Source organism: Ammospiza caudacuta, chromosome 4, assembly GCF_027887145.1.
Source record: "Ammospiza caudacuta isolate bAmmCau1 chromosome 4, bAmmCau1.pri, whole genome shotgun sequence".
NCBI classification, from domain to species: domain Eukaryota; kingdom Metazoa; phylum Chordata; class Aves; order Passeriformes; family Passerellidae; genus Ammospiza; species Ammospiza caudacuta.
This window is the reverse complement of record NC_080596.1, coordinates 55,786,991-55,811,231: the sequence shown is the minus strand read 5'-3', so window position 1 is coordinate 55,811,231 and position 24,241 is coordinate 55,786,991. Positions and strand designations below refer to the sequence as shown.

General features: G+C 37.8%; 1 protein-coding gene across 1 annotated transcript; it reads right to left on the bottom strand.

Annotated features, from left to right (window-relative positions):
• Positions 1–491: 491 nt before the first annotated feature.
• On the bottom strand, positions 492–23,451 carry RELL1 (RELT like 1). The gene is made up of 7 exons (XM_058803149.1): positions 23,299–23,451; positions 12,940–13,179; positions 11,151–11,222; positions 9,812–9,869; positions 7,100–7,339; positions 6,271–6,444; positions 492–2,969 (listed from the first exon to the last, which is right to left on the bottom strand). Exons 1-6 carry the CDS (start codon positions 23,384–23,386, stop codon positions 6,273–6,275), a joined length of 870 nt encoding a protein of 289 aa, XP_058659132.1. The 5' UTR covers positions 23,387–23,451; the 3' UTR covers positions 492–2,969; positions 6,271–6,272.
• Between the last annotated feature and the right edge of the window lie 790 nt (positions 23,452–24,241).

Genomic DNA, 24,241 nt, shown 5'->3' with positions numbered 1-24,241 from the left:
TCATATAGCAAAACCCATTTTTAATGCCCTTTACAGATCACAGTAATTTATGAGAACATAATGTAACAAATTAAGCATTGTAGTATCACAGACGGACACAGGCTGAGAGGAAACAACTGCAAAGAGCTTCCTGTCACTTGGGATTTTTCATTCCCTACCTTATGAAAAAATTAAGAATAATGTTGAGTATTTTTAAAAGCTCTGCATGAAATATAATAAAAAGTTAAAATCTTGATATTTTAAATTTAAGACACCAGCTTGGGTTAAAGCACAGACTTGTGTCTTTCTCATTTAAATATGAAACTGAAGTAGTATTTGCAATTGTTCTTTCTGAAGAAAAGACTACTGCTCTGAAGTACATTACACTACAAACCAACATTCTCACTACCTCCATAAACAAAAACTTAGGAGGCAAAAAGATTGCATTTTACATTTAGATGGTGCAAAAATTGAATTTGACTCAATCACTGAAGGCTAAAGGAAGTCAGAAGGAAGCTTAAGAATCAATATTTTTTTATTTACTGCTTTGTAGTATAAAAGTTGTATATAAACTATTTTGTTAAAAATACATTTGATAAGCAAATTTAAGAAAAGCAGACTAACATGGCAATATGCATACCCCTACAACAGCAGTGTAGTGTTAAAGGCAATGAAACAGGCAGTTTCTAAATCCTCTTTTGCTTAGGTAGCAATGCATAAATTCAATTCTTGCACATATCAAGTCTCATAATACCTTACATAATTACTTTATACAAGTAAACAATATTTTACATACCCAACATCTTTTCATCCCTTTTAGTCTATGTATTTTAAATGGAATCAAAACAGAAACTACTTTTAAAATAAGTAAAAAAAAATACATATTACCATTTAAACTTTCTTCCATCCTTTTGCCATTTATTTGCCATACTAACCCATCATGCATCAAAATACTATATCAAGACAAACTGCCCTTTTTTTAGAAAAAGTTTTGGGGATAATTTGTAACTTTGTATCTTTTCTGAAAATTAACTGAAGACTGCTGTTTTCTCCAATGCTCCCTTTTTCCAGCAACACTTTATACTCATAGCTATCAACCACTTGGAAACTGAAAGCTTATTACTACAACCAATACTAATTAAATCTTCTAGAAATATTCTTCACACAAATAATCATTTGAAGCTTAATGTGTGCCTTTAAGATGAGGTTGCTGTTTATGTTGTACTTAAATACTGAAGATGTTTCTCTAGCTGATTTTAAATTTATGGGAGCAGGGAGCAGTGCTAAACACTGAAGTCAGAGTCCCAGCCAAACAGTTATTTTGAGTTCTCAATGACAGTCAATTATTTCTAAAAATATTCATTTTGAAAAGAACAATAAAACATTTATTATTTTCAAAGTTTGGGTGGGTAGTGGTAGGGTTTTTGGCAAATATAGCATCGTTGAAAAGTACATTGATAGGACCAGTCAGTATCTTGTGGATACACACAGAAGGAAGACCACCAGCAGCACATACTTGCAGCAAGAGTGAAAAAACTTGATGTTTCCTGGCAAGACATGAGAGTAACTAATACACAAGCAAGAAGAGTAATTTTGTACACACTGATTGTTAACACAGCATACATAAATCAATGAAGAAATACAAGTCTCAGATATGAAGAAGAAACACAATTTAGAGCTCTTGTTCAAAAAGACTGAAGGTATCAATTGAAAATAAATCCATTTCAAAACCATACACTGATTTTCCTTGAGTTCATAAAGCAGATTAAGTTATAGTTCTCAGAATATAGTGCAATCTCTACTAAAAAGCATTATATTAGAGCTTATATTCTTAGGCACTCAGAACAAATGATATGATTTTCTGTTACACAGAAAAGCTTGCTGAAATATTACAGAGATTTCTCTCCCCAGAACAAGTAACAGGACAAAGCTGAGATAATAAGTAGAAACAGAAAATTAATATGAGAATACCATGGAAATCTTAGCATTAAGTCACACTTAAAATATGAAAGGAGTAACACTGGCTTAAGATTTTGTTGCCAATGTATACAACTACCCTCAGTCCAATAAAGCCACTCTGAAGCACTTCAGTATAATATTCCATAAAAATTTTAATGCCCAATATTCCATATCCTTATCTAAGGCTTGAAATATGTTGCCTTAACTTAATAAGGAACCTGTGGGTAAGAACAAGAAAAGAAAAGCAAAACTATTAGGCACTCTTCAAATATGAGTGAGCAGTTACACGAAAACAGGAGAACACAAGGCCTTGAGGAAAGTAACCTCACCAAGAGCTCATCCAACTGCATACAAAAAGATGCTCTTCAGCCTATGTCAAGTAGTAAGAGAGAGATATGGGTCTGGGGAACAACAATTTAATTTAACATCTGCATATAACTGAACCAGTCTCTACTGTGAGGTACCCTGCACAGAGTTGGGTTTATGTACTGAAGGCACACGTGCAGATTTGACTGACAATTATTTCCTTTTATGTTTTACTCAGCTACAAGCAGTTAGATTAAAAGAATATTTTCATCTTTCAAAGGCTGGCTTTTATCTTCAACAAACACTTGTCAATTTTGGAGTGGGTAGAACAGAAGAAAAATCCAGATGGACCACTGGGGTGAATGTAGTTTATCCATGAGGTAATTGTATTACTCTTTATATTGAGCTCATAATTGCTTATCTAAAAAAAGTTTAAGACTTGATAAAGCTTTTACCTTTCCTGTCCAAAAACTTGTACATATGTTTTCTTCCTAAGATGAAGCCATTCGTTGTGATGTCCACACAGCTCAACAGTATTTAAGTGTCTAAATCTCACTATTTTACTGGTCAAAAACCATTAAGTGCTTAACCTTGCAGGAATGACATCACAGAACTTTTAAAATGCTACATTGCCATAAATACATTTCTTAAAACAGTATGCATTGCTTGGGAGTTTTCAGTTTTCTCCAAAGTGCTTGCAGACAATCTTCTTCTAAAAGTCCCACCTGTAAGAGAAGAAAACAGTTCTAAAAATAAACCTAAATAGCAAAATTACTTTTAGGATGGACACACCAATTAAAAACTTAGCAGGTGCTCTGAAATGGAAAAAAAAAGCCACAATTGCATGAAGTAGTTGCCGTGCATTCCAAGTTTAGCATGTGAAATCATAAAGAGGAACTAAAAATTGAGCTAGTACTCTTGAAATGCATGGACAAACACATAGACCAACTGACAAATCACACCACAATGTTAAGCACTACAAATGGAAAATGCTACATAGTTTCAGTGTACCAGCACCAGTCTCTGTTTATAGCCAGTAGCTTAAAATGGATGTCCAAGAGCTCAACTCAAAATTTTAATTTTAATTATCAGCAGTGTATCTACCACTCTTTATGTGCCATTAAGCATATTTGAAATAAAATTAACTTATTAAATGGAGTCTGCTGAGGACATGGACCTTGAAGACATAGAGAAGACATTGCACAACTTTCAATGATACAGCCAGCAAGACACTAGATAAGCTGAAACACTGTAGAGGTCGCTTCAGAGCACATCAACTTAGGGGAAAAAAAACCCTGGACTTGAGAGCAGCAGTGAATACAGGCAGTCAGCAATGCTATTTCATCCAGGTACTGTCCCACTCAGGAATTCCACCTCCTACAGGAACTCAGTAACAGTGGTTAAAGTCAGCCACAAATCCTCTGAATGTCAGAAAGACATTTTCTGGAAGCAGTTAAACACACATTTATGCCTTCTTCCTCTGCATCTAAAGATCTGAGTCAAATTCACCCAAAGTACAAGCTTTCATCAGAAATATACTGACTAGAGGCACAAAAGTCTTAAATGCAGTTTATTCAGCTTCAGTAAATTGGGCTACAATAATTTATTAGAAGTCTGAAATAAGTAGCTGAAGTAAAGGTCTAACTACTACCTGTTTACATGTAGCTTCTCATGACAGTAGACAAAAACTGATCTAGAACCATGCTAGGGAACAGTATCATACCCTTTTTCAAGCAAGATCTGTTTCTTTTTTGTAGTGCAAACCAAACAGACCTGGCTAGTTTCCCAGATGATTTACAAAATAGCTCTGTTGGACTAGAGAGTCCATTAAAATATTCTGCTGAACCATTTCTCTGCTATTAGAACATTTGTTTTCAGAAGGGGCAAAACTTTAATCCTAAGGGGAGGTTCTACAATAAAAAGCTACCATAGATGGACAATTTTTTTACAGCTTTACTATCGTATCTCTCTAGAGAACAGCTTATTTTTAAATTAAAGTAGCAATGGTTTAAATTTATAGAACTTTTAGGTAATTACAGGGAACAGCTTTCCTATTTAGGAGAGGAAAGAACAAATTAGAGAGAAAACTGGACTACAAAACATTTTCAGTGATTTCAAAATGATGGGGTTTTTTAATCAAGGTGCACTGGAATTTATTTTCATATATGCCCTCTTCTTTCTACTTCTTGTGCTTAAAGAGAAGATAACTAGCTTGTCTTTAAGTAGAAAAAAAAATCATATTATGAACAATCTGATGAGATTTCTGTATCTCCCACTAGAGATACAGAAAAGAAATAAAAATAGTCACAGAACAAACAAAAGAATTAGCTGGGCATGGAAATGCCAGTCTGGTGAAGGAAGACACTATCTCCTATTGCATTTAGCTGATATTGATTTTTAAAAAGGGAAGAAATAGAAGGCACATCAACATTAAAAAAAACCTTGAGCACAAGGACATCATTCTGAATCAGAAAATAGGAGTACTGTTTCCCTTTCACTGACATCTGTAGACCCTTCACAGATTTCAGTGCAACAGTGAAACAGCAGCACTAGGCACCTGTGATTGGCCAAAATGTGCTACAGATCAAAAAGCAAAACACTGGCATAGACAAGTCTGGTCTTATAAATGTCCAGCAATAAAGATGCTTATTCCAATTTCCTAATTTTTGAAACCTGAGCTTCCCCTTCTTGCAATGTAGTCTATCACTGTCTTCTTATTTACTGGGGGAAAAAAAATCCACCCAACCTCATTACCCTCCATAACTTTTTTATTACTTGGAAGCATACCGCATCTCCAAGTCTCTTTTCCTCTACAGCAACGTTTCCAAAAACCTGGGTATAATTTAGTGATGAGGCACAGAGGCCAGACAAACACATTCTGCTTAGTTCAACAGTGAAACCTGTGCTGCCACCAAGGGTTGGGAGGAACTATCCCTCACTGCATACCAGCTCTCTACTTTAACCTCAAGATACTCAAGGGCATTTGAGCCTTGTTGCTCTTCTAAACAGACCAAATTTTCTCTTGTGCATTTCCCTCTTCCATTTGAGGTAACCAATAATGTGACACAACATCATTTTTTCCTCTCTCTCAGCATACAGAGAGTTTGGCACTGTGCACTTTGTTCACTTTCCTCAAGTCCAGCACCTTTACTATGTCACCCCAGAGCCTTTCTTACTCAAAGGTCAAGTCTGAATTTTGAATCACATATGTTTAAAATCACCTTTCCCCTTCATATTATCCATCAGCATATCATCAAATAGAGGCAAACCATATTAACTTCCAGGGTTTTTTTTCCCCTAACATTCTAAACTGTGAAGAGAAAAAAAACAACACAGTGAGGATTTCATTTCAAAACCATGCTGGGCATGTTTTTCACATGCTCAATAGAGTAACTCAAGCAATTTACTGAAGTTTAATGACTCACAAGAAAACCCCAACTGCCAGGCTTAGTTAGATCCCTGTGAGATCATCAGTTTCATGTGACTCCACTGCTATTAGTCAAAGCTGCACAGATCTATCAGAGAAGTATCTAGTAAGCAATCATCTTATACAAGCATGCAGTACAAAACAGCAAGCATAAGGAAGCCACTACAGTTATTGAATAACTGTAGTTATTCCAGCGACACAACTGTCAGCAGCACTTGTTCGTTTCGGACAATAAGTACATTGCCACTAAATCTGAGCCATTGCCAAAATTTGTTTATTGCCAAGAAATTAATATGCAGACATTTTATCTGTTGGACTAGTGATGCCACACCCACAAAAGTTATTTCAACACCTACTCTAATTACAAAATCTGAATAAACAATTAGATAAGAATTTGGTGGATAAAAAAGCCTTGCTTAACTTATTATTAACTGAGTGACCACATATAATTTTTGCAGACTTGTGTAGAGAATTTTGAAATTAAAAGTTGAGTTTTCACACAGAACTGACGCATTTTCAACTGTACTAATTACCTTCACATATTTCACAACGTAACACCTCCAGCATGAGTTCCTCATGCTCAGATGTTTGATACCTGCCTTCACTCTGAGCTCCTCCTCTCTTGCATGTCCTGTTTGGCAGGCATGGCGGGCGCTTCGCTCACGTCCTGCTTCGCTGGCATCTCCCCATTGACGCTCTCCACGCCAGTAACGGACATCAGGCTCTTCCGCTCCTTCGAGTTGGATTTGTGATCCACTTTTGTGACTCGAAATCTGAGGTGAGCAAAACAAAGAGCGCTTGTATTTCCCCACAGATGAGTTAGGTCATTCTCAGGAGCAATAGCATAGGCAGAAACAAATTTCCAGGTCCCCAGAATGAGATGTCAGAGCAGACACCTACATGGACACTGCTTCACTTCAGAGCATCTTCCTTCCTATCACCTAGAGGTCTTTCTAGTTCTCACTACTGCTCAATCACACTTTCTCAGGGAATTGTGTTTTGAAGCAGAATCCACAGATTGCATACCACTTTTTAGAATAGTGATTTTCTAAGACAACTACAATATAAGGTAAGAATTAAAAATAACAAATAGAATGAAGTGGCTTCTATAGTCTCACACTTACTTGAGAAATACTAAATTCAGAGAAATTTGTAAGTGTGCAATTCTTGTTTCTTTTTAGCTTGTATCAAATGAGCAAGAGCCTTAAACTTACACCCACAGTAAATCTCCATCTTTTTACATAGTTCTTAAAAAAAAAAGAAAATCACATTTACTTCTTCCAGAAATAACTTCAGTCTAATAGTAACAGGATTATTAAAAAAAAATCACCAATCTTATAAACAGAGCAGAATCAGTGGATATCTGATCCAACACTGGCCACTGTAGCTTTCTAAGAGAAGTATACAACAAAATGAGTCCAGCCTTACCTTCCCACAGAAAGCACTGTAACTTCTCCAATACGACTTCTTCTGTTCTCTTTAGATTTTTGAGCTGGCTTTATAAGGTGCCATCGTTTGTGACTACAGCGAGTACAAACATCCTTTTCTACCACTCCTCCAACAGTATGGAAGTGATGGGCTTTGCAGTTGTGTCTGAACGGAACAACACCTGGTGACAAAGGAGTCCCTGGACTCACTGGACTCTCAGGAGAGGTAGGAGATAATGGGCTGTAGAAACAAAGAAATAAGGAGAATTTAATGTTTACTATAAAATACTATTTCTTAAAAAGGAAAAAGGATTAAATCCAACCTTCAGTTATGTCTAGTGAATAACCAGTTTTTACAGGAAACATTTATTTGTGAGGATGTCCAGCTTACAGTTCCCTCCAATATTATATTTTTGCAATTGGAATCACTTTCACAAATTAATTCAGCTGCAGTCATGTGGTTAAGGTAACTAACACAAAAGACAAGAAAAAAAAGAGGGGAAAAAAGTCAGCCTAAATAGAAGAGAATAGGTTACATGAACTTATATTGAAGAAGACATTTAATAAGCTGATTACACTCACAAAAAAACTGCCTTGGAAAATTATAGAAAGTATTTCAGAATTGTTACAGGATCTCAAGGAACTCCGAGAAGAGCACAGTCCCACAATACTGAAAGGAGGCAAAACTAAAATGTGTACCACAATGACAAAAGGAAACAACATCATTCAGTTTCAAGGGAAAAATAAAATTTTAAGTACCTAGAAAGAAAAAGCAGTACAACTTCCAAAAGGCATTTGAGATTAACTAATATAATCAATCTGATTTTCCTTGAAAGCAGAAAAACAAACAGATAGCAGTGACAGAAACCAGTTGTACTTTTTTTGGACTTTAGCATCAATTTTAACACTGTCTTGTAACACAGCAGACCAGAGCTTATGAAAGGTGGAATAACTGTAGAGTACAGTAGCACCTAGTAAAAACATATTAAAAACACATACAGAATGTAATATATCTGTAGTTGCTGTGAAACTGCAAAGTCATATTAAGTGTGAGTTTTTTTTGATCCTGGTTATATTCAGTGCTTTAAATAGTTCACTGGGTAACAGAATAGAAGAACAGCTAAAGTACCCATAAACTTTGGGTAACCCATAGCAACTGCAGAGGTCAAGATAAGAAATTAGAATGATGAGAAGAGAATGCATATATGAAAGACATTCACACATACACAAACCTTACTAAATATACAGGATGTACTGCAGTAAGGACAACACAAATTCTCAGTGTTTTAGCAGAAAGCCTTTAACCAAACCTAGACCAAAATCAATCAGACAGATGACCATTCTTCAGAAAAAGAGGATCATGAGCAGAACATGAATCATTAACAACATTCTTGCTTTAAAAGGACAAAACAGTGGAAATAACAGAAGTATAACCTGTGAACCTAAATTTACAATACTCAGCATTAATCACGCCAGATCTGATCCTACCATGTAGGTTTAGAAATGTTATTTCAAGAAATACAAACAAACTGCAGAGACTCCAAAGGAGAACAGAAAGAACAAATTAAAGAAGTAAAACATGCCAGAAAGGACTGAGAGTTACTTGGATGCTCATTTTCAAAATAAAAATATTGGCAAGAAATATTTAATGGTCTTCAAATAAATAAGAAAATGCTATTAAGGAAAATAAAAGCAGTTCAGTACCTGAAGCAAAGACAGAACTAATGGCTTCAACTGAGAGAAGGGTAGATTTTACCCAGCCATAACTATTTCTATAATTAGGAAGTTTCATACTGCACTGAACTTGCAAAGAAATACAGAGGATTCCTACTTGACTACAAAAGCTTCAGGAGTATCTGTCAGATTCTGTCAAATATCTCTACAGAACCACAGACATTTAAAAATATCTATACTTGAGGAGAAATCCCTTTGGAAATTCAGGGGTCTTTTCAATAACCAAGCCTCTCACCATGAGAACAGGTGTTTAATGGTTCTATACTCAACTCTTTGTTTTGCTGAAACGATATACTCCTACTTCTTACATAGGTGACACAATACTACTTGAACTTCCATCTCCTCTGCCTTGAATATGAAGTTATATACAAAGAGTACTGAGAGTCTAGATATAGGTAAAAGTACTCAGGTACAAATACAAGCACTTTTACACAGATGATGCATCTAGTTTATTTACACATACAATGCATCTAAGGCAGAGATGCTTTCTCTACATAATTACCTGTGCAGTGAAAAATCCTAACAGGTAGGTCAACCAATGTCTATTGCAACAATTATAAAGAAAAAAGTAAACCAAAAGCAGACACAGAAGAAGATGTCTCTTGTAAGCTAGCACCTATACAAATTAAATGAGTGCTGTTCTGTTCTTTGAAGACACAGTAGCTTTGGACTAAGCCACCTTGTATGTAACTCCACCCCAAAGTAAACCAGTATTTGCAGCATCTGCAAATTTTTAGACCAAAATGCAGAAAAACTGTATCATGCACCTAGAACACATAACCAGAAGAGCCAGCCACTAACCCAGGGTGTATGTTACAATTTAAGGACTCAAACACAAAGGAAAAATCAAAGTATTATTCTCTTAGCTGGTAACTGAAGCAAGCGATGTAGTCTTAGAAGAGTTCAGGAAACAAAGTCCTTTGAAAGCATGTGCTTTTAGTTGCCTCAGGAAACATGCATTAAAATGAGGGGTAATTACCTTTCAGGTTCAAAGACACTGCTATCTGCTACCATGGCCTTTAACACATCAGCATTTGCTGCAATGAGAATAAACAGAACTCTTCAAAAGTGAACGGTTCTAACTTTAGAAAAAAAACCAAAACCAAAATTAAAGTTCCTCGAAGATATTTCATTTAAAAGAAAGATGACTGCATTATGTATCTCCAAAAAAGCACAAAAGAAAACTGCAGAAAAAAAATGTTAATATAATTCTATGGGTAACCTTAACATGAACTACAAAAATTGCAGTTCATATTGCACTCAAAGCTCCACCCAATGCAAGCCATGAAACGCAGCCATCTACACAAAACTCTTGAACAAAATCTTTGAATCACCTCACATGTTTAACTCAACTTCAGATTAAAAGCAGCAGTTTAAGTGAGCCCCACAAAATGAAAATTCATTATCAGCCAAGAATTATTAATTGCTCATTTCCTATCAAAACACATGAATTACCTAATCACAATCTCAAGGAAAAATACACAAGCTCAAAGCACTAGTAGTCTAAAAAAAAAACCCTGAACAACAGAAAAAATCCCCAAACAACAAAATCCAAAAATCCCCACATGCAAACTCAAAACCATTGCTTTTCCAGAGGACTGATTCAGAGGTAACTCAAAGCAAGTTCAGTGGTCAGAACTCTGATTCTGACCATTGAACAAATGTAAAATCAAAAGGCTGACTGCTCTTGTCCTACAAAAACATCCAGTCTCCTAAATATTTCTTCTATTGAGCAAATACATTCTGAACTAACCAAGCATACCATGGGGTTCTTAACTATGATTTTGTTTTCTCAGTCACATCTTACTTTGCAGACACATGCAGATAACATGGACAGAATTCAACATTGGTGCTATATAAATATCCATTAGTGCTATATACTGTCTCAGTTATGCACAAGCCTCTCATCAGACAAGAGCTGCAAGAATCACTTCAGGACAAGAAGTTAAATCTAGTCAAAACATGAAAGTTTCCACAGGCTTTAAACACTGCCACTAAGACAGCAACATTGAGCTTTTACTTCACAAAGCAAAAGGCTGAACCAAAAAGACCCAAATACCTAAACAGTTAAAATATATGGAAATGCATGGCCTGAATTTACCATACAAAACAATTTTCAAGTAAGCAAGAAACTTTCCTATTGTCCTTGAAGTTACTGCCTTGTAAAGACAATTTCAAAGAGCTAAGAATGAACAAATTGGTTATTAAAGGAAATCACATGAACATACCATATGTTAGATTATCCAAAAAAACCTATTTGTTATAGAACACCATCACAAGGGCTGCTAACTTCAATGGCAGTAACTTCAATACTGTACCTTCATTTTTCATGATGTAGTTAACAATTTGTCCCACAGTGTCACTATTCTCATGTATAGTTTCATTCATTTCTGTGCAAAGAAATAAATATGTTGTCAGTATCTTGGCCTTATGAATCAAGAACTGAACCATTTTAAAAATAAATAATGGTAAGACAGTCACAACCAAAACTGAACACAAACCAGAATGAACTACATTTCAAAAAAGAGGCAAGATTTTTTGTCACTTGGAAGTAAAGCTTAGGTAGGACTTTATCATCCTTATACAGTAAAAACTATGAACACAAGTTTATCATCTCTACAGTAGCCCAAACAAATTCAGCTGAAAACTAATTAAGCTCAGTATTTTCATAAACATACTTCAAAATTCCTTCTCTAGCTAGTAAGGAGGAGACAAATAAGAGAGCAGCATTTCTAATCCTAACAACAGGGAGGGGAAAAAAAACCAAAACAAAACGTTTAACTGTCTCAAACTACTATTCTAAAACAGGTACTAGAAAGCAGTTCACTTTTATTATGAGGGGGATTCAATTTAAGATTTTCACATCTTCAAGGACGTAACAATTGATTAACTAAAAAATAACCTGAAAATTTTTGTAACAGAATGCACCCATTAACAATATTAAAATCCCCCTAGAATAATCAGCAAAGAGTGAAGAAGATCAATTGGGGAACTAAAACAATGGAGAGGCAAAACTGTGCCCTTCCCTAATAATCGTTAAAATGCTTTATTTAAAAAAATGGGATTGAGGCAAGTTTGATAGGCTACACTCTAAATTCTTCTCTTATGTAGTAAATTAGGAGCTTCTCCACCTCTGTACCCATGCTTCATCTTAATACCTGCAACTTTGCAAGGTAACTTAGAGGCAGCTCCTTCCTGCCACTGAGACATGGGGGGTGTCCCCACTTCATTGCCACTCCCCTGTTCCACCCAGGGGAACAATCAGATCAGACAGCTCCACTCACTGCACAGCTGCCCCAGGCAGGTACTGCCTAAGAACACACTGACACATCATTACTGCACCACATGGCTCTACCCCTACCACAGAGCCACTGTAATTTGCACTCATCATGAACCTACTGAAAGAAATTAATCAGGAGAAAGGAAGAGGAGTATTTACAAGTGACTTTTGTTCTTACATTTTACAAATGTTATACCATGTTACTATAGCCCTTCTGGTAACACCCTTTTTTCCCCAAGTAAGAATAAATGGGGAAAAGGAACAATAAAAACAAGGGTACAAATGAACAAATGTTAGGATTAAAAAAAGGCATCTTTAAGGAAAAATTATAAGTAGTGTTACATAAAACAGAATAAAGATATTCAGTCCAAAGGCTTGGTTTTATAAAAAAGAGAGGGGAGAAGTGAATGACAGCACAACAGGACAAATCAAGACTGCAAAACATAAAACTAAGATTTTAGGCTTTAAATGGAAGCTTTTTGCCACTTCTCAGCTAGCACTATGTACAACAATACTTTGTTGTTAACAGCATGTAAAATGCAGGAAAATGATCTGGTGACTCCATCTGTGGAGTTGCAAACAAATATAGGGATACTTTGATCCCTCTGTAATCTTACTTAATGTTAGCAGACTCGCATGGGAAAAGCGGAACACGCCTGGATTTGACTGGCAGAGATCAAACCCCAAGTGACATGTACTAACAAAAAATATTATTCTTAATACTGCTTTGATGTCAAATAAAGACACAGAAATGACAGAAGTCTCACAATAAATTATTTCATAGTAGTTGCAATGTACAGAAATAAGAATTTATTAGACTTGATTACCTATTTTTTCATCAATTTTTTCTTCTTCTAGTTCTTCAGCCTCTGTTGTACAACGGTATCCTTTTTTCTTAAGGATATGGCAGATAAGGATCCCCAAGAGACCCATGATGAAGAAAACAGGAACCAAAGCAAAGGCAATATACTCTAGGTGTTCAGGCTTGCCATCATTGCCATCCACTTTAGTTGTCAAAGTAGTTGTCTGTAAGCCATGGCTTGACAAAACCCATGGAACCTCTCCATCTATGTAAATCAATAAATAAATGTATCACTATACACTGTAAATCACTTGAAAAAATTCAGAAAATTACAAGCATGACCAAATCTCCACAGTACCTTCTGCAGCGAAGAGGAAAGCACATACTCTACTGGCTGACAACTTACACCAGAAACAGCAAATATTCCCTCTTCACCAAACAATTACAAACACCTAACATCCAAAAAATCTGTGTGATATTTCTTCAATAAAACAGTGAAGAATCAACCATACTGCAGCCTGACAGGCTTGTAATCTCAAATAAAGGGCTCACATTTCACAAAAGAATAACACTACCATTGCTCCTTGTTCACATCAGCGAGGAAAATGCTATAATATTCCTCCAGTCCAGGAGTTCATGCAAAATTATCAATAAAATGTGGATTCTTCCCTAATATGAGAGTAAATACAGGATTTAATATTGACCCTTGCATAGAAAAATTATCAGGTGTGAAAGAAACAGCCTTGATTTTTACTTTTCTTTTGACAATGGAAATTCTCAAAAAAGCACCCACTCCCTATTCATCAGAATAAGGTGGACTCATTGTTTGTCTGAGATCTGGAAATCATTTTGTATTTAAACTTGACATGAAAGAATTCTTTTTGCTTACAAAGAATTTAAGTTGAAGCATTGTCACACACTATATCCACATTTAAGCACTTTTGTTTCATTTAAGTTCTGAATTTCACAGATAAAAACTCCATGTTATAAACTGGGATTCTGACCTATCAAAAGTATAGAATATTTACACTAGAAGGGAAACGTGAAATTCATCAGTCCAAGTGCTGCTAAAAGCAGCACTGATTAGATCAGGTTTTGCACATAAACTCCATCCAGATAATGAACATTCCACATCTCTGAACAATCTCTTCAATATTAACACACTTTTAAGTCCAATATACACAAAGAAACTAAGAATACAGTACCTTCTCCCATGTCAAAGTATAAAAAGGTCAACAGCTCAGATAAATCCAAAATTACACATTGCATACTCAAAACCTTTGCAAACCCTTAGAGCTTATACACATTCCCCACCCCACATAATAAAGACTTACATATTGCTATCCCCAACATGCATTTCTACCTTCTATTCTTCTCCTCCACTCCAGCAGAAAACAATTTTTTTTTGAGTAGAAATAATAACAACCAGAAAGTGTTCATTTTTTTATCCATCTATTTCCCATCTACTTCTATTGAAATGGACAAGGAAATTCACAATTGTTCCATTCATCAAACTCGCTGAAGAATAGAAGTCAGCAGAAAACCATTTACATGACAGGGACACTTTCACAACACAAATGTCTAGAATTATAAAATGTCTAGAATTATAATCCTTTCCTTTCAAAAACAAAACAAACAAACAAAAAAAACCAAACCAAAACAAAACAAAAAAAAAAAAAAAAAAAAAAAAAGAGGAAGCTTCCAAAAATTTGCAGAAAGAGCATTATTCCACAAACATCTACTGCACTGGCTGCATAACTATGTTGCATTTGAGAAACACCAGTAAGGTGACAGACAGCAAAGAGAAGTTTGGTACTTACCCTAGTTTTTTTTATTCCTCTAGAAACAGTAAACCTTTTATTTTAAAACATTTCTGCATTTTTCAGAACAGTCTCAAATTGTCAGTTGGGTAGTATGCAATACACAAAACTTGCTCAAAGTGAAAACAATGGAAATTACTTGAAATAACAACTGATAAACCCCAATTAGCAACAAGGAAAAAAAAAAAAGAAGTATTAAGCATTTTGCTAAAATAATTTCCTAGGAAATAGCACAAATGCAGACAAATTGAAAGAAGTGCAAACAAATTACTGAACAGATATCAAAACTAAATGTTAAGCAGAATCTCAGAATATTTGCTTTGGACAAAACCAGATGGTCTAGTTTGTTCCCAAAATCAAATGAGAAAGCTATTCACTTTTAAGAGGGCAAAAATCCTACAGATGACTGTGTGCAGAATTTACCAACATGTAACCTTTGAAGCTCTACGGCATGCCTGAGTAGGACAACTGAAAAATATCTACAATTTAACACTTCAAGATTGCAGTTGTTTTATACTGCAAGGAAACAGAAGACAGGAAAGGGTAAGGGATACAGTCATGTAACTGAGAAGGCTGATCTTACATGCAGTTTACTTGCATTCAAAGAATTTATAATTCATGCTTTAATATACCAAAATATAATTACTTTTTTTCTAACTCATCAGGTGGCAACAGCCACAAAGTATCCCAGTTAATCAACAAAGTAGTTTCATTTACTTTCGAGGCAGGAGGAAACCATCACACCAGAGAAGTATTACTTGGATGACTACAACATCTCACAATCTAGGAAATACAACTGAAACAGTATACAACACAAGCTCTAAAGGGTATTAATAAATAAGCACCTTTCCTGTTCAAATCTAAGACAACAACAGGCAGATACTTTGGATTTTGTTGCACTGTATTGATTTTAAGAATGAATGGGAAACACCTCCTTTCTATCATCATCCACTTGCTAGTCAAGCCATTTTGTGGAAGGGTCATAAAATTTATCCAACTCAACTTTGCGTTTTCTGCCTCTCTTTGGATCGCCCAAACAAGTACCTATTTTCTCCATAACCATGGCAGGAAATTCCCACCAAACACAGAAAGCAAGGGGGCCTTATAACATGGCTAGAGGTCCAACCCTCTGGCTTTCCACATCATGGCTCACTGCAATTCCTCCAGATCCAAAGTGGTTTTCAGAGGTCCCTTCCCATTCAGTTCTCAGCTACCCCAGTCACTGTGCTCCTGAGAGACTGTTATCCTAAAAAGAGTTTTTAACTGGATTACTGAGACAACCAGGTTTTAAGAAACAAGACCACAAAAAAAATCTTTCGTTTTTAAGCAGTCATTTTACTGAATCAGCATAACCTGAGGTTTGGCAAACTCCTCTGTTAAGACAATCCACTGACTGAGTATGCTGAAGTGGGGAAAAAACAATGAGCAAGAATAGACAAGTACATCTAGAACAAACATCCTAGAGTAACTGTAGTAACATGGAGCCACAGTCTCAGACTATGGTCAAAAAAAAGGGCAGTAGCATTAATTATGTGCAGAAAAATTTTAAATGTGAGGGCAGTATTCAAGGCCAGAGTGGATAAGGCTTTGAGCAACCTGGTCTAGAGGGAGGTGGTGCAAGGAGGGTTGAGACTGAACAATTTTTAAGATCCCCTCCAACCCTCAGCATTCTATGATTCTATTAAAAGAAAGTATAATTTCCAACATAATTATTTTTAAATCATCAACCTGAAACCCCATCATCAACACAGCCGTTGAAAACACAGATACAATTTAACACCATCACCACCCCCCAAAAGAGCAAACTCTGCATATACTTCCTCCAAAAGGAAAATTGTGCCTATACTGGCACTTTTTTTTACTGACAGAAGAATGTTGACAAAATTATAATTTATCAACTGAATGCTCAGTAACACAGATTAGTCTATTAAAAGGGTTAAGGTTTACACAGGTTTTGAACTATGAAGGAAAACATACTTAGAAATATTTTTTTCATTTAAAAATTCATTAAATTAACACGGATACTTCAGCATACCAGATTATTTACACAGGCCTATGTGACTTTTCTTTGGTTGTAATTAGATACCTAAAAATTCAACAAGAAACACACATTACTAGTAAAACATTGTATCAACAACATTTCTACAAAAACACTTTATTTATACAACGTCCAGAAACTGCTTGATGCCATTCATCTTTTGCTCACACACAAAAATTCACCAAAAGCAAAGCAAAACTATCCAAGAAGAAACTAACTTAGCTGAATTGAGTACTTGGTGCCGTGTAACCTTACAAGCAGAGCAAAGCACTCAGCTTTCATTATCGAACACCCTACACAGTCTGCCCTCAAAACCCTCAGCAATTATGCCATAATGCAAAGCCAAGCCCTGAGGACCTAAACAGGCAGAACAATTTATGTGCCAAGTCACAGCTCCATCGTTCATTGTGCATTCCCCATTCCCTTTCCCCAGAGGCACATTACGCTTCTGTCGGACTGCTGACAGTTCACCTCAGTCTCGTGATGCATGATGCTGCTTCTCAAAGGTTTCCATCAGGCCATAGCAATCTTCCTTGACTTGAGTCAATTCATAAAGAACTGATTTGTTTCAGTGCTTTGCTGTCCTGGCATTCCTATACACCAGTCATTGTATACCAGTCTACATATGAAACTGACTTGAGGATGTGATCTAAATGAAATTATTTAGAAGTGATATTCCGCACACTTAGTGATGCTTAAGCTGTAATAATAAATTGTACTCATGCTACTAATTCAGATCCCACTTACTCATTTGCTTAAAAAATAATATATGCCAAGTACTGAAGTTGAATGTTGCCTGCCCTTACTTCATCCTTACCTAAGAAGTAAAATATAAAGATAGTCAACCTCAGACAAGTCTTTTGGCTCTAATCACTGTTACTCAGATACATTGGTAGTGTTCTTCCACCTCAGCAATTGCTCAAGACCTTCAGGAAACAGAATATAAGAAGAAAAAAGTTAACAGATAAGTGGAAAAATATTTCATGCTTCATTCAATTGCAATTTTTACATGGCATAGACAATTTTTTCATAAAGCACATGAGAAATTTCTAGCAACATTTAATCTTAATCCTATCTTGCCTAAAGTATGACTCAGATTCTTGAAAAACAAATCCTTTTAATAACCAAGATCAAAACAGTTTAGTTCTTATGTTAGCAGTATACAACTCAGCATTAAAATAATGCACTGTTTTTCTAATCTCCTATACTAAATCTAAGTAGAATATACACCCATCTGATTACTTCAAGCACATTCCACTTGTTTTTGTATTGTTTAGAGAAAGTGGCCCATAAACAATAACATAATCTTCTCTCTGCTCTAGTGGTAAAAAATCCTCTTTAGTTACTCTGGATTTTGCCCATTATCCTCATGCCATTTGCCTTTTATGGCATGCCTTTTAAAAAAGTTTGTTTACATGTTATGAAATTGGTTATTTGAGCAATCTACCTGCTAAAAATAGATACATATATATTCACTATCTTCTTGTCCATGAATCTTAAGGAGTTACAGGATGATATTCCCTGCTTTTAGGAATGAAAATGAAACATAGATATCAATCTGACAGTATACAGAAACAAAATACTGTTGGCCTTAATGTTAATTAATATTTAAACAAATTAAATGTGAGAACATACAACCTATTTAAGTACAACACAAATGAAATATTATGGTATGGCACATGATCTGTTCAAACATCTCAGCTAAGCACAGCTGGAAAACATGCCTCAGTAGCAATATCAGCTTAGGCATTTCTCCCCCTCCTTACCATTAATGGGCCAGTCTACCCAGCAGTAGAAAAAAGGGTCATCACTTAGGGTTCAAAATAATTAAAGAGAATATCATTTGCATTGGGGGGGGGGGGGGTTTGGCTCTTTTTTGGGGCTTTTCTGGTGCTTTGTCTTCTCCTTTCTTTCGTACCTGGATCACTTGTGGCTCAATTCACCCCACAGACCTACACTGCTGCTAAAAGCACTGCTTAAGCTTTCTGTGGCAATGGCACAAGGAGAAATGGTCAGGCAGCCTGTGAACCCAGCTCCCCCTGCAAGGAAAAGACACCTGATAATGATACGTAGTCATCCTCTCCTGGCTCTACAGAAAGTGTATTTTCAACTAAATTCAACACTCACAACACTTCCTACCTCCAGCTATCAAAGGTGGATGGTTCATGGAATGATTTGGAAAGGACTCTAAGGACTATGTAATCCCAACACCTTCACTAGATCAGACTGCTCCATCTGGATGTGCTCTTTCATTTACAGCATTCATTTTAAGTATCATTTAGCATAAAACTTCTTTCATGTTAAATTACATGCTTTTAAATTCAGGCATAAAAATAAAAACTGTTTGTTCATTAGCTAAATTTCCTAAATACACTAAATACCTCAATAAATAAAACTCAATACCTAAACTAAATAAATTAATAAAACTAAATAAAACTAAATACCTAAATACCTCAATCTCAAGAATTTAAGAAATTAACTTTACTTTTAAACTTGAGTTTTAGTGAAGTTAATTCAATGCCAGCTTGTATCTCCTGGCATTTCAGAAGTGGTGGATATTTCCTTAAAAGTAATCAGTTGTATATTTTCATTCAGTACCTTCAACTTACTCAGAGCTACAGCATTCTATTAGAGCTGCAGTAGAGGTTTCTATTATCAAGTCACATTTAATTTTTTTTAGACTCTTAGTTCAGGTGCTTTCCAGGGAAATCATTTAGGTAAATCATTTACTCTGATGGTAATCATGTATTCATTTAATACATGTCTTTATTTTACTGATAGTAAACTTAACAAGAAGAGTTTGATGCAACTTCAAAACAAATATACTTTTTACAAGTATCTGATTCAAATAGTAGTTATCTATTCTGGACACCAGAGTCAAATTGCTTTTGCAAAACTAAGCAGATGAAATTACTAGCAATTTCAATCACAAGACAAAATATAGCACTGCCCAAAACACACACACAAAAAAATAGTGAGAAAACATTAGGGCTTCTCTGCCTTCCTAATCAGGTAGTAGCTACAGAAGACAGCAAACTAGAAAAGTCAGTAAAGAAGAGGTTAAAAGAAGTTTATTTTCTAGAGAAAAACAACCCTCAAGTGAAGAAAACCTATTCCCTACCACTCGCTTTGTCTATTGTTCAAGGAAATTGTACATCAGGGAATATGCTTAAAGTGAATAACAAAGGAAAGCCACCTATCATCGAAGAAGAACATTCAACACATTTGTGAATTCCGCTTAACTTCTGGTTCCTTGTAGTAATCAGAACCTACAACCAGAAGTGAAATAAGCAGGAAGTGAGATGACAAAAAGGAAGCCACACGATGAAGGAACATTCTGACAACTAATAACACACTGCCAACTGCCTTAGAGGTTACAGGGCTGATGAAGAATTTCTGTTAAGAACAAACTTCAAAGCCTTCATCAGATTTGTCAAAAGCAGTATCTCAAGAAGGATCAGCCAAGTTTCCTTAAAGCCCATTCTAAATGCACCTACTTAGTGAACACCAACAGTAAGCCCCAGTAAGGCAGCAAGTCTCAGGCACGACCTGAGACACCAAACAGCATCCCTGGTGCCCAGCATCATGCTCACAACCATAAAACACTGAGCCTTTCAAAGTGACTCAGGCCACAGCCTGCTAAGGGTTCTTATATTAGAGACAAAAAAATCTCTGGCTCACCAAAGTCACTACAAACATTTTGACTGTAGGCAAATTTTGCCAGAGGTCTGGGAAGAGAGCTTACTACACTGAGGCAAGTCTCCACCCTGACAAGTTCTTTACTAATGCAAATTTCTTCTGAATTATACACCCTATCAACACATTCAGTAAATTTCTGCAGAAAGTTTTAGACTGGCTTCTCTGAAAGCCTCAGGGTAGGGTGGGGATTCAGAAAGGAGGTACCTGCTATGTGCGGTAGGTCCTATTCACAGCAAAAAAAACACAGCTAAAAGTATTCCTGTATAATGCATATAAGACTCAATGATTTTGAGTGCTGAAATAATTGCAATAAGCATTGCAATTCCCTCACAGCCAGAGAGAGCTTAAGAACCAACAGGGAAGACCAAACCTAGTCAATCATCAGTCACCACACCATGAAGGCATCTGACATTATTTAGAATTCTATGAGAAAAAAAAATTAACAGTATATCAAGCAGTTTTGTCCTGTTGAGAAAGAGGAAAATTTAAAGGGAAGTAAGATTTAGCCTGTTCTTTGTGCTGCACAGTATGTGATTGATAATGCTGCATTAACACATACAGAGACAAAAAGCTAATGGTTCACTGTTCACCAGTACTAAATTACAGTGCTTATGGTGTAATTGCTTTGGAGCAGCATATAGCTCCTTGAGCAACATATAGCTCCTACAGCAAAAATACACAGAACTGGGGCTTTACATTTGCATTTCTGTTGGAAAATTGTTCCTCAAACTTGTTTTCAAATACAACACACTGTGCAAACAGCTACAGTACATTAAATAAAGCACATTTCACCAGTACGGCCGTTTAAAAGCAATGAAATAAAATCCTTCCTGGACACATGAGCTATTTCGTACTATTGCATATCATTGGTTAAATTTACAAGCACAATCAGCATCTAGCGAGCCGCACTAAATCAGTGCCACCAAGCACATTGTATCAATGAATTTATGCATGCTAACAACAATCCTTACTAGTTTACAGAAGTCAAAAATCAATTTTAACCCAAACCAAAGTATCTCCTATGTGAAGAGGTATGCTGTGATCTTGAGATACAGCAGATACATTGGCAGAAAGCATTTGTAAAACTCTGAGAAGAAAATTCTTTCGCAGCTTTTTGCATCTCTTGTTACACTTGCCAATTTTTAGTCTGCATAAGAACAATCCTCTTCAGCGAGATATACAGCTAAATTGCTGCTGTAGTTATTAAATCCTACAAATGCACACAACATACCAAGAGTTGTCCGCCCACCTTCAAGTTCAATAAAGCAATCCTGAGTACAAACATTTGTAAAAAGCCAGTATAAACCTACATACACACATCCTTTCATTTACTAAAACATCTGTTTACAGCCTCTTCAAGATACCACTAGCAGGTAAACTGTATAGCAATTACAGCAAGTATCAACATGCAGCAATTCCCTGAAGTAACAGCCAAAGAGCAAACTACTTTTTTAACTGTTAAAAAAAAAAAAAAATATATATATATATGGTCACGATCAAGAAGAGAAAAAAAATCCACAATTTCTCTCCTCATAGGTTACATAGAAAACCTCAGGTCCTCAGACAGCAGCTACTAGGCAACATAAATCTGAAATTCAAGGTGCACAGTGGTACTTATTTCTTTCCACTCTCCTGAAGCATTGGACGACAAGCCTTCCATTCCTCTTGCTTTCAGAAAATAAACAGCGGGTAGCAGATATCTCAAACCCTCCTGACCAAGCTTGCCTGAACCAAGTAAAACACAAATTTACAAAAAGAATGCCAGAAAGACAAGAAACACTTCTGGATTTATTCTTTGCTAGTAAGTATGGTCATCTTAACTGTTTCCACTAAGTTGAAAGTTTACTCTCAAACAAGTTTGTATACTCTTACTTATGTCATACCATCAGAAGGTAATACAGCTGATCAAGCTGAAAGTGGAAATGAGCATCAATTTTTAATACAAGTGTTTGAGCATCACAGACAATGCACCAAAAAAAAATAAAAGAAAAAAGAAGCACTTCAGACTACACCAGCAACAAATTCGGTTTCATTTTTAGATTATTAGCAGCATAACAGTTGTGGTTAGACATAAACAAAGAAAATGTCATTTTAAACTAACTTCCTTGGTGATTTTATGTGTGCAAGTGCTCTTCAGAGTTCTCAAGGGTTACAGTCAACTTTTCATTCCCAAAATCTAAACACTAAGCCAAGCTTAACCTCACAAGAGATGATAAATACAAACAATTCCTTAATGCACTTCTATCTTAAGAGCCATCCGATCCCAGTTAAAGTAAATCAACTGCGGAGGAGTTGTCAGACTCGAGCTCGCACAGTTCATTATAGTTTTTGGCCGGGTTTTTTTTTTTCCTTTCGCCCCTCCTGGCCACAACCCCCCTATATCAGCAGGCCGGGCTGTCGCGACATAAGCACGGTGCGATCGCTGAGGGCATCGCAGCCCGCCCGAGCGGGACCCGGCGGCGCCCGCCCCGAGCGCCCCCGCCGCGCTGCGCTGACAGGCGGGAGAAACTTCAGCCGCGGAGCTCTGACCTCCTGCAGCCCGCTGCCCCGGGCTGCCCGCGGCTAGGGCGGAGGGGACGCGCCCCTGCCTTGCCGCTCTCCTCCCTCGCTCCCAGGGAGGCACTCGAACGCCGGGCACCCCGAAGAAACCGCGTCGGGCCCCGGCAGAAGCAGCGGGGTCAGCCTAGACATCCCAGCGGCGACTGAGGCCGTACTGCCCGCCGAGGTCACAGCCCGCGCAGCGGTACAAGGGCCGCCGCCTGGGAACGAGCGGGTCGCGGATTGAAGCGTCCCACCGCGGCGAAGGACCGAGGCCGCAGCGACCCACCGAGAGCGGAGCTGTTGCCCAGCCCGTCAGCCATCAGGCCCAGCGATGGCGCAGTCGGCGGGATCCCGCCGGTCGCTGCCGGAGCCATTCCCGACGCCTTGCCCGCGCTGCTGCGCGCTGGCAGCGGAGCCGCTGCCGCCCTGCCCTGCCCGGCCCGGCCCAGCGGCGGCGGGGCGCGCCCTGCCCGCACGGCGCCTGCGCGGGGCCGCCGGCCCGGGGCGGTGCTGCCCCGCAGCGCCCACCCTGCCGCAGCTGCTGTGGGAATCGCCGAGCCGGGGTGGCCGTGCCAGCCTTAGCGTGGGCGAAGGCGTTTGTTGTACACTCCTGTGGGGCTTACCCCGAGGGCCCCAGACATAAGTTTATTATTACAGCTCCCAGACGTGGTTTCCTGAGCCCGGCAACCGCAATGCTGGGGTGTAGCGAGGGGGCAAGATGGGCGCGGGGCATCGTGTCCTGAAGGCCTGAGGTGACTCCTTGACCCGTTTGTATGGCATTGGTCTTGTGCCACAATGGCTCCCGAGTGCCTGGGGTCAGTGCAGGGCCACGCTCACGGAACTGCCCACGGGGCAGCCTCTCACCCGGGCAGCTTTGGGTGTGTCTCCCTGTGGGTGTCAGCTGTGGCCAGGGAAGGCTTCTCTGCCGCCGCTGCCTCAAGGGCCGTGTTCGCTGTGCTGGCAGCTCCTGTGTGCCGGGGCTGTGTCAGGAGCAATGTGCACCAGCGTGGAGCCTGTTACCTGCATGGAGGGTACTCACTGTGAGGGCAGGGCAGCGCACCTGCCCCGAGGAGCCACAGGACCGTGTGGAAGCTGTAGCCACCACAGCAGCGTTATCACCAGGACCTGCAAGAATTCAGAAACTAAATGTGACCCTGGATTCACCCTTAGAATGTGGGGCATTGCTTCCACTCACTCTGTTACCTCTTCCCATGCACCAGGCCTGAAAT